Source organism: Schistocerca americana, chromosome 6, assembly GCF_021461395.2.
Source record: "Schistocerca americana isolate TAMUIC-IGC-003095 chromosome 6, iqSchAmer2.1, whole genome shotgun sequence".
Taxonomy (NCBI): Eukaryota; Metazoa; Arthropoda; class Insecta; order Orthoptera; family Acrididae; genus Schistocerca; species Schistocerca americana.
The window spans coordinates 88120660-88148613 of record NC_060124.1 but is presented as its reverse complement, the minus strand read 5'-3'; the positions used below and the strand labels follow the sequence as shown (position 1 = coordinate 88148613).

Here is a 27954-nt window from a genome sequence, read left to right as displayed (position 1 = left end):
GACAAAAAAATGGATATTTTCAGGAACAAATCATGGAAAAAGTGCATGTGATGGTGTAGGAGGTCTCTCTGTAAACATCTTACAACAAGATTTAATCTTTAGCATGAAGCCTTTGTTGCTATAAGAGAAATGAAAGTACTTTAAGGGAATTCCATTTAAAAAAAGAGAGAAGAGTGATCTGCTATGAAGGCTGTAGTAAGAATTCAATCAAGTCACTACTGGGTTGCATCCCGAAGTGGCATGTACATTGAAAAAACAATTCTCCACAAAATGCAGCCTGTTACTGTGTGTTAAATGCAGAGACCACAGTATACATTAGAAGACTTTATAATGAGTCACTTCATTCCTTGTGTATGACAATTAGTGGTGGGCAGGACACATAATAAGTGTATCTCATGAGCTGCCAGAAATAACCGTCTTCTTAATGATGCATCATGGTCCTGCTAATGCTTTCAAATGGCCATCATCAAAAGATCGATGTGCAGTTCCCTTTTTCCAAGTACTGCTCTTGTTGGATCATTCTTGTTTGTATGCAAATTCAGCTGGGCTATACTAGTTCAATGAGAAGCAGATGAAACAAACAAATGAACTGTTTTGTGCAGTGTTGATTGTTACATTGTAGGCAATTTTAATTCATGGAAAGGTGTGAAGAAGTAAAATCATGACAAAAGGCAATAACAATTTGTGAATAATATCATAAAAATAAAATGAGTATAAATATTCTGTATCTCATTTTTGTTATAAAATGCTTTCGAACAAAATTATGAATTGTTTTCCCACTTACTTATAATGTTGTAATGTAATTATTTTGATTAAGAAATACCAGTTTTGCATTACATTTACTTAAAATCAGTGATCAATTTAAATATTTAAGTTTCCATGATGTTTTGACCTTCAGAGTAAACTAGGTGTACCTAAAAATTTCCCACGTTCTGTAGATTCAAGTATTGCCCTCTCTTACAAGTAAAATGACCAACTAACATACCATGAAGTTTTGGGAACATTTAGGATAGGGGTTTTTGGAGAAAATAATTTCTAAATAAACAAAAAATTTCAGATCCTTTCTATTTTATGTATAAATATTTTTGACAATTTAAGAATTTCATCCAGTAATGTCGTAGCTGACAGTTAGCAGTCATTCCACTTTATCATTTCTCAAGACAGTTAACACCCTGTGACTATTCATATTTTCAAAACATAAATTTGAAAAACTTACAAGTTTTTACAGTTTATTTTTCCAAAAAAAAAAAAAAGGAAAAAAGAAGGAGAGAGCGGTGTTTATATATTAATCATGTCTCTTAATATTATGAACAAAGTATTTATTGAAAATAAAGTCAGATCTCTATCGCATTTTGTTTCTTTATTACAGTTTTTACATTTTCTCTTTTGTTATGACATTTTCACAATTACTCTCATTTAGAGAGGTCTGTAGCATTTTAATGAATCATCAGAAAATCAAAATATTGTAGTTTTGGAGAGGTATCATGTGAAACTTCAACATCTATTTTTTGTAGCAACCTCTGAAATAGTTTTGTAACCATTCACTCTTGACCTGTGTGATTTGAGATTAAATGTGAATTTTATTTAGAACTAGCTTTTTACCTGTGGCTTCACCCACCTAAAACCATATGCTTAGGCATCCACAAGAGGGGCAAGAGAGGCACTGTGTTTCTACTAAACAACAGAGTTAACTTTAAAAGTCCAAGGAAAAATACCCTGGCATTGGGTGGCAGGCTGCTGTGGCGACTGTCTTGGCACAGTTTCACAATCTTGGCAGATATGAACCTTTACAGAACTTTCTGTCATTTCCTTGTATAGAACTTGGCAAAGTACAGAAAGAGGCTGTTCTAACACTCAGCACATTACAAACACAGCTGCAGTATACCTGCTGGGCATTGGTCCTCAATTCCCACAAGATAACCTATTTGCTTGCTGCTCAATTTAATCTCGACTTCAGGCTAGTGTTTGTCTTGCACGAAGTGACTGCATTCAGTTATAGAAAGCAGTGCGACTGTAGTAGAGTAGAGAGAAGGCTGTAGGAGCATTCTCTTATACTTCATCTATGATCCCAGATGGAGAATAACTACCATTTTCTTTGTGAGAAGATGAAAAAATTGTATATCATTGTTGAAAAAGTGTTGGAATCTACTTAAACTAATGGTGCACAATCCATCATGACATGCAGCCTTAGAGGTACGAGTTATGCAGTCCAGTTGCAGTGGCTACACAATAATGTGTTGTAAGATTACGGTTCAGTCCTGAGTTGTGAAGAGTTATTTCTACTGACTAATTTGATGCTCGTTTTGAAAGAGTTCCGCCATTCACATTTATTATAATAATATAAAAATGTATACTTTGCATATACTAATGAATCAGGCTTTTGTAATCTATCTTCAAAAAGATATTGACTAGGTAGCCTTCAACCATTTAAGATACAGTAATTTTGTGACTTCCTGTCAAATTTATTTCTTGGGTCACAACAGGTTCTGCAAGTCAACAAAGCTGTATAAGCAAAGGCACTTTTTGATTCTTGCCCCCTCTTAGATAAATTTCTGTGGACCCCCATGCTCGTATGTCACTCTTATTGCACACATGTATGTCTGTATCCCTGCTTTTTTGTTCCATAGAACTCCAGAAAGGACATTATATTTATCTGTGGTATTCGATCGTGCGGGCCAGTGGCCTTTCCACAATGATAACATCAGTTCTCACGAGGTCACCGAAGCTAAGCACTGCCGGGCTTGGCTAGCAGTTGGGTGTGTGGCTGTCCAGGTCTCAGATCTGCCAGGCACTGTTGGCAGTAGGGGTGCACTGAGCCCTTGTGAGGCCAGTAGAGGAGAGACTTGATTGAAAAGTAGTGGCTCTGGTCACAAAAACTGACAGTAGCCAAGAGGTGATGTGCTGACCACATGCCCTTACATATTCACATCCAGTGACACCTATTGTCTGAGGATGAAAAAGCAGTCAGTTGGTACCATTGGACCTGTTCATGTAGACTTTGAGTTTATTTGGCTGTGTGGTACAAGTAGGGATGGACGAGGATATTGTGTAGGTTTGGTAGGTGGCAGAATACCACTGTGGGAGGGGTGGAGAGGATAGTGGATAGGACATTCCTCATTTCAGAGCATGATGAGAGGTAACCGAAACCCTGGCAGAGAATGTGATATGTCTCCTCCTCCACCCCCTCTCTGTCCGTCTCCTCCTCCACTCCCTCTCTGTCCGTCTCCTCCTCCACACCCCCTCTGTCCATCTCCTCCTCCACACCCTCTCTGTCCGTCTCCTTCTCCCACCTCAATGCCCGTCTCCTTCTCCCACCTCAATGCCCGTCTCCTCCTCCACTCTCTCTTCCCATATCCTCCTCTCTCTGCACTGACCATCTCCTCCTCCCCTGCTCTGACCGTATCCTCCTCGCCCGCCCCCTCTGACCATCTCCTCCTCTGCCCTCTCTGTCTCCTCCTCTGCCCTCTCTGTCTCCTCCTCTGCCCTTTCTGTCTCTGTCTGTATTGTCTGTATCTGCCCCCCTCCTCTCTCTGTCCATCTCCTCCTCCTAACGTCTCTCTGTCCATCTCCTCCTCCTAACATCTCTCTGTCAATCTCCTCCTCCTAACATCTCTCTGTCCATCTCCTCCTCCTAACATCTCTCTGTCCATCTCCTCCTCCTCCTAACATCTCTCTGTCCATCTCCTCCTCCTCCTAAAATCTCTCTGTCCATCTCCTCCTCCTCCTAACATCTCTCTGTCCATCTCCTCCTCCTAACTACTATCTGTCCATATCCTCCTCCCCGTGTCTCTCTGTCAGTCTCCTCCCCACATCTCTCTGTCCATTTCCTCCGCCCTCCTCTCTCTGTCTGTTTCCATCTTCCCATGACTCACTCTGTCCATCTCCTCCTACCCACAGCTCTCTGTCCATCTCCTCCTCCCCTCTCTCCCCGTCATCTCTTATGTCCTCCGCCTCTGTCTCTCTATTTCCCCTCTCTCAGTCCATCTCCTCATAGCCCCTCTCTCTGTCACTTCCACCTAAACGGGAGCTAAGTGGTTCTTACCCTCATAGTGCCTTTTTACAGACAAGAAGTGTTACATGTACAAAGTTTGGTTAACATTGGTGTAGTGGTTGATGAGGAGATAGATCATACGTACACACATACACTCGTTAAAAAATAAAAAATAAAACCAATCATAACTCCTCATTGCAATGTCAAGAATGTAAGAAAAAGATAGATTAATGCTTACTGTAAAGATAATACAAGTAGCAGAATGGCAGAATTAAGGCAACTACCCATTAGCTTTTGGCCTCAGCCTTCATCAGAAAAAGATAGGGAAACACACAACATTCATTCGCACAAGTAAGCTCATCTTACACACGCATGACCACTACCTCTGGCATTCTGCTCCAAGCTGCTAGAGATGGCGCTCATGTGTGCACGAGGTGTGCCTACTTGTGTAAATGAATGGCATGTTTCTTTTTCTGACGAAGGCTGTATGTGTAAGCTAATATGTAAGTGTTTTTTTTAATTGTGCCTGTCTGCAACTTAATCTGTTAGAAAATAAAAGCATATAAAAATTAACAATAATAATCAAAGGAGTTTTATATTGTTAAATTGGTAGCTTTTAATAAAATTTTCAGAGTGTTTCTTAGCACTTTTGTGTTCATAACACATGTTAACAACAACAACATTTTACCGTGTTGACATTTTAACAGTAATTTAGTCAGTGTATATGTTGTAAAGAGTTACATGGAATGTGTTAGTAACAACATTCCTCAGGTACAGTGTTTTATTGAGTGAACCATACGATTGTCCATTTACTGAACTGAGTTCTTAGTTCTGACTATCAAATCGCTGTACTTTGGTGTGGGTGACTGGAAGGGAAAAGTAGAACTCCTTGAATGTTTCTTCATGTCGGCTTTGATATTTTTGTAGGCAACAATCAGCTAGGAATAACTCTGACTCCAGTGAACTGCACTTTATAGGATAGCAGTCACAGCTTTCGCATGACCCTTTTGTTTTATAGTTTCTTCTTTGGAGGGGTTTGGGGGTGGGGGGCTGGCCTGCTGCAGATAATAGTTTGGATTGTATTCTTTTTCTCCTGTATTACTATTTTTGTGATCAAAGATTTTTTGTTTAGTGCAGTGTATATAAGTAAACAAGGAGCACTCAAGCGTAACATATGGAATGGAGTTTCAAAAATCTGCATCTAGCTGTTGCAGACGTTTGCACTGAACAGTGCTAAATTTTGACACATTATATAGATTGTACATGATACTAGTTTGTTGTCCTAGGAACACTAGTGCGTTTTAGTGGTGATACAACATGGCGACGGGCTGAGGAAATTTCGGGCTATCGCTGTGAGTGGCTACGCCTAGAAATGGCAGCTGAACAAGAACGGACACAAGACGGTGTGTCTACTGTACTTGCATTCCGCTGGGAACGAGGTGATCTGACTGCTCGATGTTCTCGTTTACAGACATTTTACACACATCATAAAGGTTGGTTGAATTGTATTGTCTAAAATGTTGATATATTTAAGGATATTGTAAGAAGTAGACTATTACAACAGTGATGCTCTTTTCTGTTCATCTCCATTTTTTCTCTGTATGTTTTATGTGCATGTGCTCTCTCTCTCTCTCTCTCTCTCTCTCTCTCTCTCTCTCTCTCTCTCTCTCACACACACACACACACACACACACACACACACCTACATCTACATCCATACTCCGCAAGCCACCTGACAGTGTGTGGCGGAGGGTACACTGAGTACCTCTATCGGTTCTCCCTTCTATTCCAGTCTCGTATTATTCGTGGAAAGAAGGATTGTCGGTATGCTTCTGTGTGGGCTCTAATCTCTCTAATCTCTCTTCGCGAGATATACGTAGGCGGGAGCAATATACTGCTTGACTCTTCGGTGAAGGTATGTTCTCGAAACTTTAACAAAAGCCCGTACCGAGCTACTGAGCGTCTTTCCTGCTGAGTTTTCCACTGGAGTTTATTTATCATCTCCGTAACGCTTTCGCGATTACTAAATGATCCTGTAACGAAGCGTGCTGCTCTCCGTTGGATCTTCTCTATCTCTTCTATCAACCCTATCTGGTACGGATCCCACACTGCTGAGCAGTATTCAAGCAGTGGGCGAACAAGCGTACTGTAACCTACTTCCTTTGTTTTCGGATTGCATTTCCTTAGGATTCTTCCGATGAATCTCAGTCTGGCATCTGCTTTACCGACGATCAACTTTATGTGATCATTCCATTTTAAATCACTCCTAATGCCTACTCCCAGATAATTTATGGAATTAACTGCTTCCAGTTGCTGACCTGCTATTTTGTAGCTAAATGATAAGGGATCTATCTTTCTGTGTATTCGCAGCACATTACACTTGTCCACATTGAGATTCAATTGCCATTCCCTGCACCATGCGTCAATTCGCTGCAGATCCTCCTGCATTTCAGTACAATTTTCCATTGTTACAACCTCTCGATACACCACAGCATCATCTGCAAAAAGCCTCAGTGAACTTCCGATGTCATCCACCAGGTCATTTATGTATATTGTGAATAGCAACGGTCATATGACACTCCCCTGCGGCACACCTGAAATCACTCTTACTTCGGAAGACTTCTCTCCATTGAGAATGACATGCTGCGTTCTGTTATCTAGGAACTCCTCAATCGAATCACACAATTGGTCTGATAGTCCATATGCTCTTACTTTGTTCATTAAACGACTGTGGGGAACTGTATCGAACGCCTTGCGGAAGTCGAGAAACACGGCATCTACCTGTGAACCCGTGTCTATGGCCCTCTGAGTCTCGTGGACGAATAGCACGAGCTGGGTTTCACACGACCGTCTTTTTCAAAACCCATGCTGATTGCTACAGAGTAGATTTCTAGTCTCCAGAAAAGTCATTATACTCGAACATAATACGTGTTCCAAAATTCTACAACTGATCAACGTTAGAGATATTGGTCTATAGTTCTGCACATCTGTTCGACGTCCCTTCTTGAAAACGGGGATGACCTGTGCCCTTTTCCAATCCTTTGGAACGCTACGCTCTTCTAGAGACCTACGGTACACCGCTGCGAGAGGGGGGGGCAAGTTCCTTCGCGTACTCAGTGTAAAATCGAACTGGTATCCCATCAGGTCCAGCGGCCTTTCCTCTTTTGAGCGATTTTAGTTGTTTCTCTATCCTTCTGTCATCTATTTCGATATCTACCATTTTGTCATCTGTGCGACAATCTAGAGAAGGAACTACAGTGCAGTCTTCCTCTGTGAAACAGCTTTGGAAAAAGACATTTAGTATTTCGGCCTTTAGTCTGTCATCCTCTGTTTCAGTACCATTTTGGTCACAGAGTGTCTGGACGTTTTGTTTTGATCCACCTACCGCTTTGACATAAGACCAAAATTTCTTAGGATTTTCTGCCAAGTCAGTACATAGAACTTTACTTTCGAATTCATTGAACGCCTCTCACATAGCAAATCTGTGTACACTAAAGAAGCATGCGATTAGGAACCCTGAGCTATAATTCACTAATTCCATTTTTTGCATCCCACTATTTATTTTCCATTAGTTCATTATCCTTTTAAAGTATAGGCTGCTATTGTAGGAATAAAAAGTTAAAAGTATCCTATAGAATATAACTTTTTTGTTGATCTGACATTTCTCATATTGTACATATAAAAGTGCTTACAGACTTTACTCTTTTTGCATAACAAAGATGTACCTATGTACTCCCTCTGCCTTCTCCTCTAAGCAGTTACCTTACATTCTAATATTGATATAAGGAATTAAATCACTAAATTTTGTATCTTAAATTAAAGATGCAGAGAAATTTTTAGTTTTAATAACTTTGGCCATACTTTCATCATCATATGAATAAACCTGATGTAAACAAAGACAAGAATCCGTACCATAGATATGCTAATGTTGTTATACTCTTGGATGTAGGCCTTACTGGTGTATTAGATATCTCATTACTAAGTTACAATAAATGAAACTTTAATGGTAAATGATATTCTAATGTATTAATAGCTATCAGTGTTTTCCGTAATCATGTTTTAGTTATGAGGTTTTTGTTTTAAAAATCGTGTACAGTCCCAGTCTCTGTACTATTGTGCTCTGATTATCGAACTGTTAATACACATTGCCAAAACGGCTGACACTGCTACCTGCTTCAATCCCGCGTCTGGCCATCCTGATTTAGGTTTTCTGTGATTTCCCTAAAATCGCTCCAGGCAAATGCCGGGATGGTGGTCAAGATCGCGCACGTTGAAGTTGTAAATGAGAACGATCGTGAGAAAAATGAATTTAATACTGGTAACAAGTGTAAACTGTGCATAAAAAGAGTAGTGAAAGGCATTCGGTGCTCAATGTGTAACTTTTGGTTCCATGAGAAGTGCTCAAAGGTATCTGCAAAATTTGTAACAAATGATTTCGTGTGGACACGTCAGGAGAGCATTACGGAAACGTGCCAACGAGATATTTTTACGGGACAAAGATGCGTTAATAAAAGGACTCCAAAGTGAACTAGACACTTTAAAAACGAAATATAACGCGCTGAGTGAAAAATGTGTGAATCTAGAGACGCAAATGTGTCCGAAAACCAGCAGCCTTGTGAGCATTTCGGATCTAAACAAAGACACATGTTGCCAACCTACAAACAGTGTTCCATGGAATGTTGTGCAAAACAAAATTAAAAGTGTGAACATATTAAATGTTACAAACAAATGCGGTGCTCTCGAGTGTCAGGAAAAACGCAGGGCAATGAACAATGACAAAAATGCTTTCCCACCCCTAGATGTGAACACACAACAAACTCACGATACCGTTACTACAGTTCTCATGGCGTAAAATCAGCCAAAAAGACCGATAATAAGTACAAACAATGCCGTTAGTATAAATCTATCTACGAAAAATGACCCAAAAAGACTCTTAAAAGTGTAAACAAAAATGAAGTACGCTCTGTGAAAAAGTGCGAATGAAAAATAGATTTATATGGGGACAGCCACGCCAAGGGACTTTCTCAATAGCTTAAAAGCATCAGTAAGTCATTGGCAGTAACAGCTATGATCAAGCCAGGCGCCGATTTCAAGGAAGCGACGAAAAACATCGTGAAAAACAACTGTACTGGACAAGACAGTGTAATTATCTGTGCTGGAGCTAATGACATATACAAAAACAGAGCTATGTACATGTTTAAACAGCTTGTGAGACTTCTATTACTCATAACAAACACAAATATCATACTCGTGAACTTCAGCCACAGATACGACCTGCCTGAATACTCACCCATAAACAAAGAAATTCGTAGAATAAATGATAAACTCAAGAGCACGTGTAAGATGTTCAGTAATGTGGAACTAATAGATATCAGCTCACTTGACAGAACATACTTCACCAGACATGGACTTCACTTGAATCGTAAAGGAAAGTGCAAATTAGGAAAACTGATAAGTGAACTAATTAAAAGTAAGTCCCAAAAGACAGTCAGAGAACCAGGGTGGTATGAACCTTGTGTGAGATCAACAACAGCAGCCACTTCAACAGAGGACAACAGCAGTGCACCAGCTAGAACTGCGGATACAGCCACATCAACAGCCACGAGGAACGATAGAGCTGCCACTTGCTTATCTACCAGCAGTAAGAATTTGAGTAGCTGCAGTGAAGATTTTTTATGGACTGTCATCCTCCAGCCAGTGCCACAAAAACTGTAAATATAGAAGCTCCTAATTCCTTGCCTATCCTTCTCAAAAACAGAACTTTAATTTTGCACCTAAATGTACAATCAATCAAAAACAAAATAGATGAAATTGATGTGTTCCTAAGTTCAAACCCATGTCATGTTTTCTGTGTAAATGAACACTGGCTCACACCAGCTGAAATTGCCCTGTATACCCCAGAAGGATTTGAATTAGCAAGCTCATATTGTAGAACCAAAACTAGTCATGGAGGAGTCGCTATTTTTATAAAGAGAAACTCTAACATTGAATATGTAGCACAAAAAGTCGATCATTTTTGCAAAGAGCAACTTTTTGAAATTGCTGCACTATTGCTTCCCAAACTTAAATTAGTGATCATCTCTATTTATCGCACTCCTAGCTCTGATATTCATCAGTTTATTGACCAAATGGAGACTTTAAATAAGTACTTGCTGGTAAAAAACAGACACCACAAGATAGCATACATTGGTGACATTAATATAGACATACGACTCAAAACACCAACTGTCACCCACTTTCAAAACATGTTAAGGTCTAACAACTTGTACTGTATGAATAACAAGCCAACCAGATTAGATGCCTGCCTAGATAACATAATCTCCAATTTGACAAAAGACGAGTGTCAGTATGGAGTGATAAATCCAGTTCTATCTGACCATGACAGCCTATGGCTAATGGTCAACTGTGAAAACTATCCTACTCAGCAACCTGAACACATTAAGAGAATCAGATTATTATATCCTGACAACATTACAAAGTTAAGGCAAAAATTATCACAAGTTGAGTGGGACAGAGTATATAATTGTAATAACAACGATAATGCTTTTAACTTATTCATGAACATACTAACAAGCTTAGTTCAAAACTGCTGCCCACAAATAATCAAAAAGATGAAAATAGATGGTGCACCAAATAGAAAAAAGAAGCACAACTGGTTCACTCCTGAACTGCATGACGTGAGAAACATACTTATTGCCCTACATAAAATGGCTAAAACTGGTAACCTAGAATCGAAGCAGAGGTATAAAGAAGCCAGGAAGAATTATAGAACTGAAATATAGACAGCAAAGCAGAGAGCCAATGATGCTTTCATTGAAAACTCCAGCAACAAATGCAAAGCAGCCTGGCAGGTAATAAACAAAATAGCAGGGAAGCATAAAAACAGACAAGAAATTCCAATAGTGCCAGAAAAATTAAATGAATTTTTTGTTAACAGTACTAAGTTCGAAGCTACTGCTACCTCTGCACCAGATGATGCAACTTCTGAAAGTTTTACCTACAACATTCCTGACCTAAATAACTTACCCTTTAAATGGAAACAGGTGACCTGCCAAACTGTATACAAAGTCGTCACAAACCTACATGGTTCATACAGTGAAGATCTCTATGGCATCTCTATGTTGCCCCTCTTACCTTTCTGATCAATAGTACTTTTACAGCTGGAAAATTTCCTGAGATCCTGAAGGCTACTATTGTTATCCCAATTTATAAAAAAGGAGAAAAAAACAAACCTGAAAGTTACCATCGAATATCCCTCATACCTATATTATCCAAGATAATAGAATGCTGCATTAAAACACAACTTTGCAACTACTTTGCTGAACAAAATCTTTTTTCCTCGCTCTTTGGTTTTAGGCCAGGATTGTCCACAATAAATGCAGTAGAAACTCTTGTGACAGACATGCTTGATGGCTTCGAGAACAATTCCATCACTTGTGCTGTACTACTAGATCTGAGTAAAGCATTTGATACTGTATCCCATGAAATACTAATAAATAAACTAGAGCGCTATGGTGTCAAAAATAACGAACTGGCATTAATCAGATCATACCTGACAAACAGAACTCAGGTAGCTATAGTAAATAGCCAGCAATCAAATGCCCTACCAGTTGTAAGAGGCGTGCCACAAGGTTCAGTGCTTGGACCTTTTCTCTTCCTTGTATACATGAATGACTTGCCTACTTTCATGCTTCACAAGTCAATAATATATGCTGACGACACAACCCTGATTACCTCAGATTACAAATTGGAGGATGTGAAGAAACAAACAAAAGTAATGCTTGAAAAGTCTGCCATATGGCTCCACAGTAACAAGCTGATACTCAACAGTAGCAAGACTGAAACTATGTATTTCTTCTTGCACAATCTACAGGAAAAATTAAATGAGTCTGACTCTGTAAGACTTCTAGGAATCCACCTCGACCCGAAATTAACATGGAACACCCACACGGAACTGTTATGTACCAGACTATCTAGAGTAGTCTTTTTGTTAAGGAAACTAAAAACATTAGTTAGCAGAAAACAACTTTTATCTTCTTATTATGCCTTCTTTGAATCTCACTTACAGTACGGAATAAAATTATGGGGCAACTCAACTGGTGCTTGGACTGTGTTCATGTGGCAGAAGAAAGAAATTAGGGCAGTTACAGGTATTAAAAGCCAAGAATCATGTCAAAAGCACTTTAAGGAACTTAACATCTTAACATTACCTTCTCTGTATATAAAAACGTGTCTTCTTTCCATAAAAAAACAAATACATACCTTACCTTCCAGAACAGTTGTTCATTCATATGATACCAGATATAAAAACAATCTTGATGTAGACTTTACTAGGCTATCTAAGGTCCAAAGTAGCTTTAAGCAAACAGGATTAAAATTATATAACAAGTTACCACAATCACTGAAAGACCTACAAGGTGATGCCTTCAAGAAGCAGCTGCACAAATTGTTAGCTGATAAGTGTATCTATGATGTAAAGGAATTGGAATGTAGTAAAGAGTAACTATGATGTAAAGGAATTGGAATGTAGTAAAGAGTAACTATGATGTTAAGGAATTGGAATGTAGTAGAGAGTAACTATGATGTTAAGGAATTATAGTGTAGAGAATAACTCTTTATCCTCATGTAATGTAATCTGAATGTACATAGTTTCCCAATTTTAGATTCACTATCAAATGTAATGTCAAAACTGTCTATTTCAACAAATGTTGGCTAATGACGAGTAATAAATAAATAAATAAATTTCAAAGGGCACAGCCGACTTCCTTCCCCATCCTTCCCTAATCCAATGGGACCGATGACCTCGCTGTCTGGTCTCCTCCCCCCAAAACAACCAACCAACCGCTTCCTTCTCCATAGTAAAACACACATGTAGAACACAGTTAATAAGTGGCAAGAAACAAATTGTTCTCAAAGTTTTTTGCAAGTTTACAGAAAAAATCGGTTTTGAAGTTTTCTGAGGAATTGCAATTTCTACAGTTAAGGTGTTTTCTAAAACAGGATGTATAGCTGAATGAGTAGCATTTTAGAATGGTTGTCTCATCTAGTCCATTAATTGAAGTTTCAATTCTTGCTTTGGTATTTCTTTTTCATTCAGTTTGGGAGACATACATCTTAAAATTCATCAAATTTATGCTAATTAATAAATATCTGATCATAATTTTTAATGAAAAATGCATGTCTTCTTGTTTCTAGTTACATATTGCTTATAAAATTCCAGTTTTTATTCAAAATATAAATTATTAATTATTTATATTTTATAAAAGATTATTAAAAAAGATTGTCTAAATTAAGAAAAAGTAACATATTAAATTTTTAGGACAAAAATGAAAAATTGAGTACTCTTTATTTGGGCTATCTCTATTGTATTATATCACAGACATGGTCTCACAAATGCTAGAGTGATAAGTATCTCAGAAACATAAAAAACAATTTTTCATTTACAGTTGGCACTGCACCATTGCAATATAAATGCTACAGAACTGATCTGGAGCCAGGTTAAGGGATTTGTAGCAAGAAATAGCAAGACGTTTAAGCTGCTAGATGTACCGAACTAATGCATGAAGTTTTGTCGCAGATCACTGGCAAATTATAGTGGGGCGGAGAATGGCAAGTCAAAATGAAAGAGAAAATGTGCGCTTGGATGGCTCCACATATTATGTTGTTGATTGAGTCGTTATCAACATAGCAGATGTCAGTCCTGGTACTGACATGTATTTCTCAGATTCAGATATGGAAGGAGTTCAGAGATTATCAAACGAGTAGCTTAAGTAATACCTTCAGTAGCTTCATTGTTTAACTGTATGGTGAAATCCCTGCAAAATCCTTTTACGACACACATAGCTCACTCAAGGAATTTTCATCACTCTTGTTTGTAATTGTGGTAGAATACTATGTTAGCTAAGAATGAGAGCCTGTTGCGCTTTCTGTTGTGGTCCCCTAAGAAGTGTGCAGCATTGCTGGAGACTTGCTGAATATTATTTCATTCTCTTTAAAAATTAAATGACATTCAAAGCTATATTATTTTCTGCTCATCTCTTTTTATGCCTTAACTGCAACTGTTCACATTGCTGCAGGTTAGTGCTGTCCAAGTTAAATGTGCCATTAAAGCTGCTGTCCTGTGTTACTGTTTAGTCAATGTGCATGTAATGAACAGCATAAAACACATCCTTATTATCACACTCGACTGTAGTCGAGGCAGCTTGGCTTCTGCTCCACGTGAAACAAAAATTCCATGAGATACCAGTGAACATGGTAGAATACATTGTGTAATGTTTACATCACCATATAATTTAATGTAGAGGTTTACTGTTTCTCTCCTATTTCCCTTTCATAATGAGATATTTGCTTAGTATAAATTAATATTATATTTATCATTCTTACAATACTATTTCTAATAATACTTTGCAAGAGAAATGTACAGCTTTTTGGCACTATGAAGCTGTTAGTGAAAAAAATTCACTTTTATACTTTACCCAGTCCAAAATGTTTCAAGGCAGGATTAATAAAAAAAATAGATAAATGTTAAGATGGAGATTTTAATGTTTCTTGTGTTCTATGTAGTCTTTCCTCACTTGAGTACAACACACAGAACATTCGTACTACCTTGTGAAGCTGTCAGAAAAGTATTTCTTTTGGATGTTGTTCAACTAGCATGTCACATTGGCTTGAATGTGAGTTTTGTTGTCAAAGTGTTGACACTTCATGTGAATTTATGTCCTGTGTCATCTTGTGGTATTTTCTTATTGATGTCAAATCCTGTAATGTGACCGTTTTTTCCACTTGCCATTGTTTTGTTCAACAGTCGAGATTTGTGGGACAGATTTTGCACCCACCTTTCTCTTTTTCAAAACATTCTGGTGAATCTCTTGAATGTGTGATTCAGAGATGTTGCTCCATTGTGATTTGTGACCCAACATCAACACACTATGGTTGCCCATCCACTACTTAACATGGCCTACTCACAACTGATTTGTCGAATGCGTATCTGTTGTTTACAATGGTTAGTTAACCCACCATGGTAGTTACTGTGCTGATGTTGTTTACACACTGGGAATAAAATCAGACTCGGAACTTTTTGGATGGGTGGTGTATGTACAGTGTCAGTCATTAAAGGCAAGCAGCTCACTACAGTCCTTGGAGGTTACTTAAAATATCATATGGTAGTGAATACCTACGTATTGAGGGCTGGTTTCACATTTACCAGCATTCACTTAAAACACGTTTTTCTGAGTATTAAACTTACATTTGCTTGTTGATTCACACACTAAAAATCTAAGTACCATATTGTTGTTCTTTGAGTTGGTTAGTAATAAAGGTACATAAATATTTATCAGACTAAATGGTGGTGGTAACCAAAACACAGCCACATCAGTTAAGGAAAAAAGGCGTTGTTTTTCTTTAACAGGAAACCTCATTCAGTATGCAATAAGGATTATAATTTTAACTGATATTATTGTGCTTGTAAACATAAAAAAAACATTTCTGACTAGGTTGGTGTGCTGTATGCCCAGATGAAGTATTGCATGCATACAGTGTATCGTGTCACCTATTAGAACCAGGAGATATATGTTTACCACCTCCAAGAAACAGCTCCGCATCTGTTGGCAGTAGCTGGCCACCAGTAACAGTGAAATCTCCAGATATATGTGACAGTTTTCGCAGGTATGATAACATTCGTAATTATATCGAAGCTCTACAAAATAGTATTGAGTTACAGAGTCCATCATTTACAAACACATGCTTATGCCGAGTTTGGCCTGCACATTTCCCAATTTTAAAGTCAGAAAAATGGTAGCTGAATGAATAGTAAATTTACACAGGGTAGCTACAACATTCAAAATGCAGTCAACAGAAGTGTTTATTGATGTAATTAGAAATGTATTACTACCTCCTTTGTAAATGCATTTCATTTTTGTAAGATGTATTCCATAGTTCCAGTGGTTGATCACCATTTACGTAATAGATCTGTGAGGCTATTTGTGCATAGTGTGCTAGATTTGTTCATGACAAGATTCAGCTGCCAGTTTCTGTACCATGTCAATCTATGTCAACAACACCATCATCTGCAGATGGCCTCATGGAACTTCTGACATTATCCAACAGGTCATTTGTGATGAACAGTAACAGTCCTATAACACTACCTTAAGATAGGTTGAAAGTTACTTTCACACATCACAGTTTCCTCCCATTAAAAACAAAGTACTGTGTTATATATTCTAAGAAGTCTAATACAATCACAAAGCTGGTCCAATTCATAATGTCCTACTTTGTACAGTAGACAACACTGTGGAATTGTGTTAAATATCTTCCAGATAGCAAGGGATATGACATAAATCAGTGAACCACATCTTCTGTTTTCTGAATATCATGACTAAATTGAGTAAACAGAGTTTCGGATTATATCTGCTTTCAAAATTCAGTTTTATCCTGAAAGAAATTTTTATTCTCAGAAACAGTCGTAATACATTACATAAAATGCCTTCTGTTATTCAACAACAGATCAATATTAGTAATATTGGCCTTTAATTATATATGCATCTGTTTAATGACCATTCTTGAAGTCGGAAGTGACTCGGTGCCTTTTCCCATTTCTTATTAACTAGTGATGACAACTCCCTCTCACCTTTGTCCCATGAGCTAGATGTGCAATGCAAAGGAAGGTGTTCAACATAACAGTACATACATATCTTGATTTTTCAGCCATATTCTATGAATAATGAACTAAAAATTCCAAAATTCATTGTTTCATTAATGTAATTAATCACTATATTATTGATCGCAATCCTCTGCAGTCTTGGTAAGTTTTGATTGTATGGTGTTATCACAGATCTGTTTTTCTCTTACAAAATAATGCTTTGTGTTTGAGACATTTAGATTAAAAATAGTTTAAAGTCAGCTCCAGGACACAACTGCATTTAAATTCTACAGGTTTAGTTTTCCTCCTGAGGAGTTACCAACAAGTAGGCACAAACTAGTGTCTCCAAAGCCAGTGCCAGTACCTTCCATAGCAGTGGAAATCTCATCTCCAGTGCCCTCCCCTGCAGCTGGGCCAGAAACAGAGCGGGCAAAACGTCCTATGAATGCATTTATGCTGTTTGCCAAGCGTTACAGACTTGAACTTATACAGTCGCACCCAGGCAAGGACAATAGGTGAGTAATGTGACTGGAACTTTGTGTATCACCTAATAGATGGAGGAGGACTGAAGTTCCACCTGTAATTGAATGCAATGAAAATGTGATTATTCTTGCCATTGGTGATAAATGTGACAAAATTACAATATTTAATAACAATTTATTTATGGTTCTATTAACAGGTCACACTTGTTTTAGATATGTAAAAATGAGTAAATAGGAATCCCTAGGTGGAATACAAATAGTAGAAGCAGTAAAGGTAACTTCTCACTGTATAGGTGAGAGTGATCCGTAGGCAATACTGAAAACATTGCTAAGCTTTCGGACAGTGTCCTTTTCCAGAGATAACAGATACAGACTACATATAACTAGTAGCCAGGACAGAGTGAGTGAGTGTGTGTGTGTGTGTGTGTGTGTGTGTGTGTGTGTGTTTGCGTGCGTGCGTGCGTGCGTGTGTGTGTGTGGGGGGCATGCAGGCGTTCAGCACACACACGTGCATGTGTGCGCGTATGCGCACTTGTGTGTTTTTTCTGTATTTGATCTGAAGAACAATATTACTCAATGACTTAGCAATGTTTTCAAACATGTGTATGTGTGCATAGACTGTTCCATGCCTGAACTATATGGTAAGTAGTTGCCTGTCCTCCTTCCATTACAGATACAAATGAACCTCTCAGTACCAGCCAGATTGTTCATTCCATGGAATTGTAAACAGAATAAGATCACTAAGCTTGCAGAGCCGCCCAACAGAGGGATGAATGCTGTCTGGTGCAGTGTGCAGGTCTTTACTGCCAATGGGCATAGCATCAGTAGATTATGGGGCAGGGAGTTGGGAAAAAAAGGATCAAGAAAAGGAGAGGAGCAGTGCAAGATGGGTGGATGCGTTGACAGAAGGCTGCAAGTAAACAGGGTGCTAGACGAGAATGGGGAGGAGATGATATGACAGGGGGGTTGGAAACTGTTGGGTGGGAGGGTGTGGGGCCAGGATAATAACAGGAGCAGGAATGTGTTGTAAGGATAACAACTTCTGTCTGTGCAGTTCAGAAAAGCTGGTGGTGGAGGGAAGAGTCTAGATGGCTTGGGTAGTGAAGCTCCCATTGAAATCAAATGTGTTATGTTCAACTGCATGTTGTGCAACAGGATGGTCTACTTCGCTCTTGGTCACAGTTTAGCTGTGGCCATTCATCATGGTGGACAGCTAGTTGGTAGTCACACCAATATACACTCCTGGAAATGGAAAAAAGAACACATTGACACCGGTGTGTCAGACCCACCATACTTGCTCCGGACACTGCGAGAGGGCTGTACAAGCAATGATCACACGCACGGCACAGCGGACACACCAGGAACCGCGGTGTTGGCCGTCGAATGGCGCTAGCTGCGCAGCATTTGTGCACCGCCGCCGTCAGTGTCAGCCAGTTTGCCATGGCATACGGAGCTCCATCGCAGTCTTTAACACTGGTAGCATGCCGCGACAGCGTGGACGTGAACCGTATGTGCAGTTGACGGACTTTGAGCGAGGGCGTATAGTGGACATGCGGGAGGCCGGGTGGACGTACCGCCGAATTGCTCAACATGTGGGGCGTGAGGTTTCCACAGTACATCAATGTTGTCGCCAGTGGTCGGCGGAAGGTGCACGTGCCCGTCGACCTGGGACCGGACCGCAGCGACGCACGGATGCACGCCAAGACCGTAGGATCCCACGCAGTGCCGTAGGGGACCGCACCGCCACTTCCCAGCAAATTAGGGACACTGTTGCTCCTGGGGTATCGGCGAGGACCATTCGCAACCGTCTCCATGAAGGTGGGCTACGGTCCCGCACACCGTTAGGCCGTCTTCCGCTCACGCCCCAGCATCGTGCGGCCCGCCTCCAGTGGTGTCGCGACAGGCGTGAATGGAGGGACGAATGGAGACGTGTCGTCTTCAGCGATGAGAGTCGCTTCTGCCTTGGTGCCAATGATGGTCGTATGCGTGTTTGGCGCCGTGCAGGTGAGCGCCACAATCAGGACTGCATACGACCGAGGCACACAGGGCCAACACCCGGCATCATGGTGTGGGGAGCGATCTCCTACACTGGCCGTACACCACTGGTGATCGTCGAGGGGACACTGAATAGTGCACGGTACATCCAAACCGTCATCGAACCCATCGTTCTACCATTCCTAGATCGGCAAGGGAACTTGCTGTTCCAACAGGACAATGCACGTCCGCATGTATCCCGTGCCACCCAACGTGCTCTAGAAGGTGTAAGTCAACTACCCTGGCCAGCAAGATCTCCGGATCTGTCCCCCATTGAGCATGTTTGGGACTGGATGAAGCGTCGTCTCACGCGGTCTGCACATCCAGCACGAACGCTGGTCCAACTGAGGCGCCAGGTGGAAATGGCATGGCAAGCCGTTCCACAGGACTACATCCAGCATCTCTACGATCGTCTCCATGGGAGAATAGCAGCCTGCATTGCTGCGAAAGGTGGATATACACTGTACTAGTGCCAACATTGTGCATGCTCTGTGGCCTGTGTCTATGTGCCTGTGGTTCTGTCAGTGTGATCATGTGATGTATCTGACCCCAGGAATGTGTCAATAAAGTTTCCCCTTCCTGGGACAATGAATTCACGGTGTTCTTATTTCAATTTCCAGGAGTGTAAAAAGCTGTGCAATGATTGCAGCAGCGCTGGTAAATGCCATGGCTGCTTTCACAGATGGCCTGGCCCCTGATGGGGTAGGATAGACCTGTGTAAGCAGCCATGTCATTCACAAGCTCTGCTGCAATCATTGCACAGCTTTTTATATGGGTATGACTACCAACCAGCTGCCCACCAGGATGGACGGCCACTGCCAAACTGTGGCCAAGAGCAAAGTAGACCATCGTGTGGCACAACATGTAGCTGAACATAACACACTTGATTTCAATGGCTGCTTCACTACGCGAGCCATCTGGATACTTCCCTCCACCACCAGCTTTTCTGAACTGAGCCGATGGGAGTTATCTTTACAACCCATTATCTGCTCCTGTAATTATCCTGGCCTAAACCTACAGTAACATACTGTCCCCATACCCTCCATCCAACAGTTTCCACCCCCATTGTCATATCATCTCCTCCCCATTCTCATCCCCCACCCTGTTTACTTGCAGCCCTCTGCCGATGCCCATCTTTCCTCCTTTTCTTGTTCCTTTCTTTCCCACCTCCCCGCCCCACAATCTCCTGACGCTGCGCTTGTTGGCAGTATAGCCCCTGCACACGCCACCAGACAGTGTTCGTCTCTCTTCCCACCGGTGCACTACTATCCCTTCCCCACCCACTCCAGATTGCTGATTGTATCCCACGTAATGTCGCATTTCCACCTGAGATGCTGGAGTTGGTGGTGGTGGTGGTGGTGGTGGCGTGTGTGTGTGTGTGTGTGTGTGTGTGTGTGTGTTTTTGCTGGGGAAGGCTGTGCCCAAAAGCTGTATGAGAGTGTCTTTTAATTGTGGCTGTATACAACTAAACGTGTTTTCTTTACAGTAAGTGGCAATCTATCATTTCTTACATTGTTGATATTCCTACCTGGAGTTTCCATTGTTTGATTAATTTGACATTGGAGTGACTTAAAAATTTAAGTGATGGTGTAGTATTTACATGTGGGACATAATTCTTACTGCAGTTAAAGACTGTCCTTATAAATGCTGATGCAAGAATGTGTTAAGTACTTCTTTGTGCCATTAGTGGGGACTGATGACCTCAGATGTTAAGTCCCATAGTGCTTAGAGCCATTTGAACCATTTGTGCCAGTAGTGACTGAGAGTGTAGGAATTATATTAATAATTAGGAGACAGAACAGCTGGCCAGTTCTTCAGAATGAGAAGTGTGTAGTACTGCTGATAAGAAACACATAAAAGTGAAAGTGGGACACTTCCCTTCTTTCAGACGTAATAGTTCCTTCCTCAGAGTGGTTAGAAGGATAGATCAGCAAAGGTTCAAGTGGATCCCATTTGCCCTGGAGTCTGAGTGACCTGCCCTACCTTTTATAGCTGGAATAAAATAACTTTGTGAATGACGGATTGCAGTGTTGTGGAGCAGTGTGACCAGTGTACAGCCAGCCATGCTTCACAAGGCTCTGTATGTACCTACAGAAAAGGCAGCACAGTGAACATGTGGCACTTGAGAAAAAACTACCATTGGCTGGGGGCTGGCCGCCAGCACTTGACTACTGAAATCACTATCAAAAAGTTATTTTAACTGGAGTATGACCTTCCCCAGCTAATTCCTATCTCCTTCTCGAGGAAGAAATTATTAATTCTGAAAGCTAGGGAGTGTCTCACTTTTGTAAAGGCAATCTACACACAAAACTAAAGGAGACTCACTTCATTTTGTTTGTCAGGTATGTTACACCACACTCCTCGGAGCAGTGCAAACTGTTATAAGTGAGCAATCCATACAGTGTAAAGTAAAGCCAGTTATTAACAGAGTCCACAGTCATGCATTTCTGCTATATAGAAATTGCCTCGCATATTGCGGTTATGGTTTCGCATCAGCTGTAGAATATTTCAAAACAAATGAAAATTTGTGCCAGACTGGGACTCAAGCCCAAATTTTCCGCTTGTCATGAACAGTTGCCCCAAATCTGCATGTGCCCTGGTGTTTACTTTCCCTCCTGCGCGCTCTGTATTATCATGATTTCCGGGCAAGGTGAGAAATTGTTTTCTCCCATAATTGCCTTGTAATGACATGAAATACTGCAATGCTCTGTATAAGACACTGCAGGACAAATGGAGATTTGGACCGCTCCTGGACATATGCTCAGATAGCCAAAATGGCTAAGGCGGGCGCTGGTGACAAATGAGAAACCTGGGTTCAAGTCCCAGTCTATCACAAGTTTTCATTTCTTCTGAAATATTCTACAGCTGATGCAAATCTCAATCACAATTTGTGAGTTTGTTCTTATTTGAATGCGGCTGTTGATCATCAACCCAGTGTCTGGCTGTTGATCATCAACCCAGTGTCTGGCTGTTGGTCATCAACCCAGTGTCTAGACCACCAGCTGTTGAATTTCAACTGGCAGTGGCCAGCCTAGGGGCAGCATATATGAAAGATCCATTGGAGAGTGGTCTCTTGTGATAAGCACAATCAGAGTAGTGGGCCACAGTGGTCAGTGGTAATGTTGCACCATCTAGTCGGGTTCCACATTGGTGCCACTACACTTACTTTTAAGTGTATGAATTGGCAGTACTACACACTTTGCCTGCTAATAGTAAATACTGGCCAACAATTCTGTCTCATAATTTGTTAGTTTTCAGTTTTCTCAGTTGAATTTTGCTTTGCTACAATAGGTATTATGTCATCAGCATTCTTCAACTTTTGCTGTAAATTATTTAGATATTTTCCATATCAAGAAATTGGGCATTAAATTATAACCATACTGTTTTTCTTTTTCTTTTCTGAACATAACATCTCTACAGAAAAATCTAATTCAATAAGAAATCTCCCCCCCCCCCCCCCCCCCCCCAATTTTGTAAAGACTTATTAAGTTCAGTAAGTTGAGGAATAATCTGTTGTACTGGGCTCCATTGCTCTTTTTATGATATACCATGTTTTACATAATTTCACCTTTAAATCAGTTTCGCAATGAAATTATTTCTAGCTCTGCAGTATAACTACTTTGTTCCATTCAGTGATGACAGAGTAGATTTACCTTAAATTGTGCCTTTAACCAACCACAAATGTAACAGTGATTTTTTCCAGTGTATATCATACATCAATAGTTGGGCTCGACAGATATTCCTCCTACAATAATGTAATTTTAGTGAAACATGCTCATTGTATTTGCCATGCATGAGATCTACCAGGTTCTCTACTCTCCCTTTTGACTATCAAAGCTTTAAATTGTTACGCTATACAACCAGATAAATGCTTTGTCATCTTATGTGTCTACCATTTGATTGTGTGTGTCCATCTTAATTTTGTCTGTATTACTTGTTTGTTACTTGCTATCTTTTATATTTCTAAATAACTTATTAATCTTTGTATCCCTTGAAATTTATCTCATTACATCCACTTTTTTTACTTGCTACCTTTTATATTTCTAAATAACTTACTAACCTTTGTATCCCTTGAAAATTATCTCATTACACCCACTTCTTTGTGACTGGTGTAAAGACGGTATACTACAAACTAGAGATTAAATATGTTACTGATGATACAAATACTTGCTGATTGCCAAATTATGACATTGACTACAGACTTGAGGTACCTGCTGGCATGTTTTCAGCTGTGAACTGCTCATATTTTTCCCAGGATTTGACTTTCAGAAGAACTCAGGTTTCAGGTGACAATGGTTTTGACATAGCTCTGCTAAAGTTTAGCCTTCCCAAACTCTTTAGTCCTGGATAGCTGGTATACTGTGGCGAGGGTTGTTGGAGGACCTACCAACATGTGCAAGTTCCTCCGGGACTTTGGTATTCTGATCCCGGAGAATATTTGGGGAGAACTGAATTGAAGGAACTCCAATAAGGAGACATATATAGCTTCTTTTTCCATGCACCTTTTTGCACAAAGTTTGATAAATAAATAAGAACAATGAACTTAGAAACATGATTGCTTCTACAATATTTATTTTAGGACCTAAAACCCTAATGATTCTGTTACCTTTTATTTAGTCACAATAGACTGCACTCTTTAAAGAGAAGGTAGAGTTACAGAAGCTGTTAAATGACAGCAAATCCTACGATAAGATGATGATGGTGATTTTACTGAAAAAGCTGAAGAACAATTCTGTAGTGGGTAAGCTAAGTATGTTGAATTATCAGAGCATGATATAATGTCCTGAATTAAATAAAACTATTTGGAAATCATGTCAGTAATATTTGTGAAGATGCGATGAAAATTTCATAGGACAAACAACTGAAAACAATAAACGTGCATTTGGTTGACTAAATAGGGTTTACAAACCTAAGCTTTCAGTGTGTCTGGTTAGAAAAGAGTACTGTCAACATATGATAAGAATTTTGACTTACAGCAGGAGTACATTGTCTTTCAATGTGAAAACCATTCATAAGCACAGGATTGTACAATTGTGGAAGCTGTAATTATGAATGTCATCCCCATCTTTGGGAGTAGTACTGTTATCATCAGTTGAGTGTTTCAGCTCTGTAATTGGATTTTAACAACATCACAATGAATTGTTAACTGTCCCTTAGTGATCACCGATTTTAATTAGTTTGGTCTTTCATATACTTTATGAAATTTTATATCCATTGTTTGCTTCCTATTTCTTCCCAAAGTATCAACAACACTTCGAATTCTGAGGTATAACACAAAAGCCCATGCTGAAAAACAAGACCATGTTTGCCATATTCTAAGCAGTCGTAACTTCTTGAAAGATTTTAGTATAATAGTGCCCTTTACAGTAATGGAAAATGTACATTTCAAATTTAAAAACTTGTGCACTACATTTTTCTTGAATTGATATGTTGTGAATTTTTAAAAACCATTGTTTTTGAAAACAGAAAAAAATTGTCAAGGGTAAATGAAAATTTTTCAGAAAGCAGCTTGATTATTTTGCATAAAAATATTTAATAATGAAGCTTGTTTTATATACAGTAATCATAGGCGGCAAGTTTTCATAATATAATTTTCTGTTTTGTACACTTTGAAGCATGTTAAATTTCTGTGTGACTTTGCGCATACTACACTGTTAATTTTTACCTTTGCACCACATTTTTAGTCAGCTCCTTGCTTCTACACACATCTCACACCTCCCCATCTCAGTCACAAATGGATAGCCTGTAATAGTTTGACCGTTAGTGTAATTACTTAATTTATCTTGCTATTATGAGGATACTGACATTGAATTTTCAGTAGATGATAGTCTTGAAAATACAGCCGTATCAGTCACACAACCGGCAGTCATCCAGCTTTACTCAGAGTCCATACAGTGTAAAATTCTCGTCCTTGCACTTGGTCTTCCACACTCTTCAAATATGATATTCAGCAGAATAACATTAATGCTTGTTCCTGAAGTGACTTGATGACTGCTCTTCTCTTATGAGTCTATCACAGAAAGTCATATTTGAAAATAAAACCACTATGGAATTTCATACGGAAATACTTACAGCCGAGAGTTGAATGAAAATACTGTGAATTTCATCACAAAAATTGTGAAATTTCTGCTTGAACATAATCTGCATCATTCCTGTACTCATTTGCAATGTCATCTTCCAAAAACAACGATGTCACTGTCCTCAGAGTCATAAAATAACTCACGAACAATCTCATCATTGGCCTAACCGTGTGTTGTCATGTTGATGCACCTATGTGCACAAGGGCTGAAACACTCCAGTTCAGAGACACACAAGAAAAGAAGTAAACAAATTTATCCAACGTGATCACACTTTGTAGTGACCAATACTTGAACTACTGTTTGTACTGAGAATCTTAGTCACATAGGAAACCAAAGAACAGGTAAAGAACAAAGAGAAACATTGAGTAAGCTTGACTGTAGGCTTACATGTGGTGGATATTCAGGCAGGCCAGATGTGCCCATATTATCATGGGCATTGCTGCAAAGTGTTAAAAAGGGAGAGGGTTCAAATAAAATCGACATTTCTCCCTGAGTAACCTTTTCTGTTGGCAGTCAGATTGATTGCATTATGTTTAGAAAGCAAGCTATTATCGGCTGTGTCATGATTACTCTTTTGATGATACTACTTCCAATTTATTCACCTCAGGAAATGCTCAAATAAAATAGTCAAGCAGATCACTATTAATGTGTTTGAGACTGCTTAACATGCTGCGGCTAAGAAACAATTAGGAACTGATCTTTGCTTGCACGAGCGTAAACGCTTGAATTATGAAAAATCGTTCGAGCCTCAATACTTGTGCAAATTTTTCCCACTGATAGTGAAGGAAACTTGCACATGCATACTACAGTTGGCTGAGAGATGAATCTTTAGCACTGACAGCTCATTAGTGTCATTGTGTTGCCAAGCGGCTGTAGGTAGCCAGCCAACAGCAGATTCAAGCAGGCAGCAGGAGCCACACTGCTGCTCTGCAAACCTGATGCTCTCATCTGAAATGAACCAGTCAGAGTCTCATGTGCAACTGGTGCTATTGTTTCGTTGTTTCTGTTAATATTTCAGTTTGTAGATTATTTTGTGTTTGTTGTTTTCAGAGTGCATTTGCTTCTGTTTCATTTTCAACAATGTCCAGCATGGCAAATAGTGCCAGCTCAATATGTGAAGTGAAATTGAGAAAGAAAAGTGTTCTACACGGCCATGCCCACAAATTCATTTGTTCAGTGAGGGACTACTTTGGAGAAAGAAAAGAGAAAAGCTGAGCCCTTATTTCCTGTTGATCAGGTTTTCAAGAGAGCTGCAACAGCATTGAAAATAAGCAAGAACACTGTTTTAACGATAGGAAAAGAGCAGTACAGTGTAGACTGCACCATGGTGAGAGCAGCACAACAAGGCTGCACATACCAGGAAAGAAGCGGCTGAAAAAGAAGCAGGTGACTGCTTTGGACAATTTTGAGAAAGACACTATTTGTCGTTATACATAAAGCTTCTAGCTTAGCGCCTGCTGTTTCGCTTGTGTATACTTTGTGCTCGTACAGATTTTTTAAATTGAAGTTTTATGTTTATAAATTGCAACACCTTCTAAAAAAGAAGAATGGCTTTTTCCAGATGCATTTCTGACCGAAAAGCTATTCTAGTAGCTAGTGTCCAAGGTTTTTGTTAATCATGCCTTTTGTGTTCCTGTGGAGGTATTTCCATGGGAACTTTCATCCCCTAACAAATATTTTTTATATCTAACCGAGAAGTGAAATACAAGTTTTCATAGACTTAGCTGTAAAAATTTTCATCTCCTATTTCACCCCCGTAGGTGTTGAATTTCCAAAAACTGTGAAGCACATATTTTCTTGTTTGTAACAGAGAAGCCAAATACAAATTTCTGTATATTTAGCTTTGAAAGTGCTTTCATAATGAAATAATTTCATAAAACTTGTCATCCCCTGTTTTACTCCATGGGGCTGAATTACCAAAAACACGGAAACATATTTTTTTAGTTTCCAACCAAGAAGTCAGATACCAAATTTTACAGATGCGCTTTAGTTCTTTAATAATCATGTATTTTCAAAAAATCTTTCACCCACTATTTTAACCACTTGTTTGTCATATTTCCAAAAATGCTGGAATGCATACTTTTTTATTTTTGACTGAGAAACCAAATACCAGTTTTCATAATTCTAGCTTGAAAATTGTCTTAATAGCAACATATTTTCATCCGCTATTTCAGCCCCTTAGGAGTGGAATCTCAAAGAATTTCTTTTTAGACATGCCTATTGTATAAGATCAACATCCTCAGGAAATTTCAAGTTTCTATCCTTAGTAGTTTGAGCTGAGTGATGATGAGTCAGTGACTCAGTGTGGCCTTCCAAATACAGTGAAACACGTATTTTTCCATATCTGATTGAGAAGCCAAATACCAGTTTTCAAAGATTTAGCTTTAAAAATGCTTTCATAATGAAATTTTTTCATGAAACATTTCATTCCTTAGTTCACTCCTTCAGGTTTGAATTTTCAAAAACACTGAAATACATATTCTTTTATTTGTAACCAAGAAGCAAAATACCAGTGTTCATAGGTGTAGCTTTAAAACTACTTTGGTAGTTCTTTAATGATGATTTATTATCAAAAACGATTTCACCCATTGTTTCACCCCCATAGGGGTTAAATTTAAAAATAAAATAAAAATGCTGGAACATGTATTTCTTTATTTCTGACCGAGAGACCAGATACCAATTTTCATAGGTTTAACTTCAAAACTGCCTTAACAGTAACATTTTTCACCC

At 39.4% G+C, this 27954-nt stretch overlaps 1 protein-coding gene across 1 annotated transcript in view; it reads left to right on the top strand.

Moving 5' to 3' along the window:
- LOC124619461 (HMG box-containing protein 1-like) overlaps nt 1-27954 on the top strand; it is a 67453-nt gene that overhangs the window by 37506 nt on the left and 1993 nt on the right. Inside the window, exons 4-6 of the mRNA XM_047145861.1 lie at nt 5278-5484; nt 15484-15655; nt 16922-17143. Of these exons, the coding sequence (XP_047001817.1) occupies nt 5278-5484; nt 15484-15655; nt 16922-17143 (601 nt within the window). The remainder of the gene's footprint in view (nt 1-5277; nt 5485-15483; nt 15656-16921; nt 17144-27954) is intronic.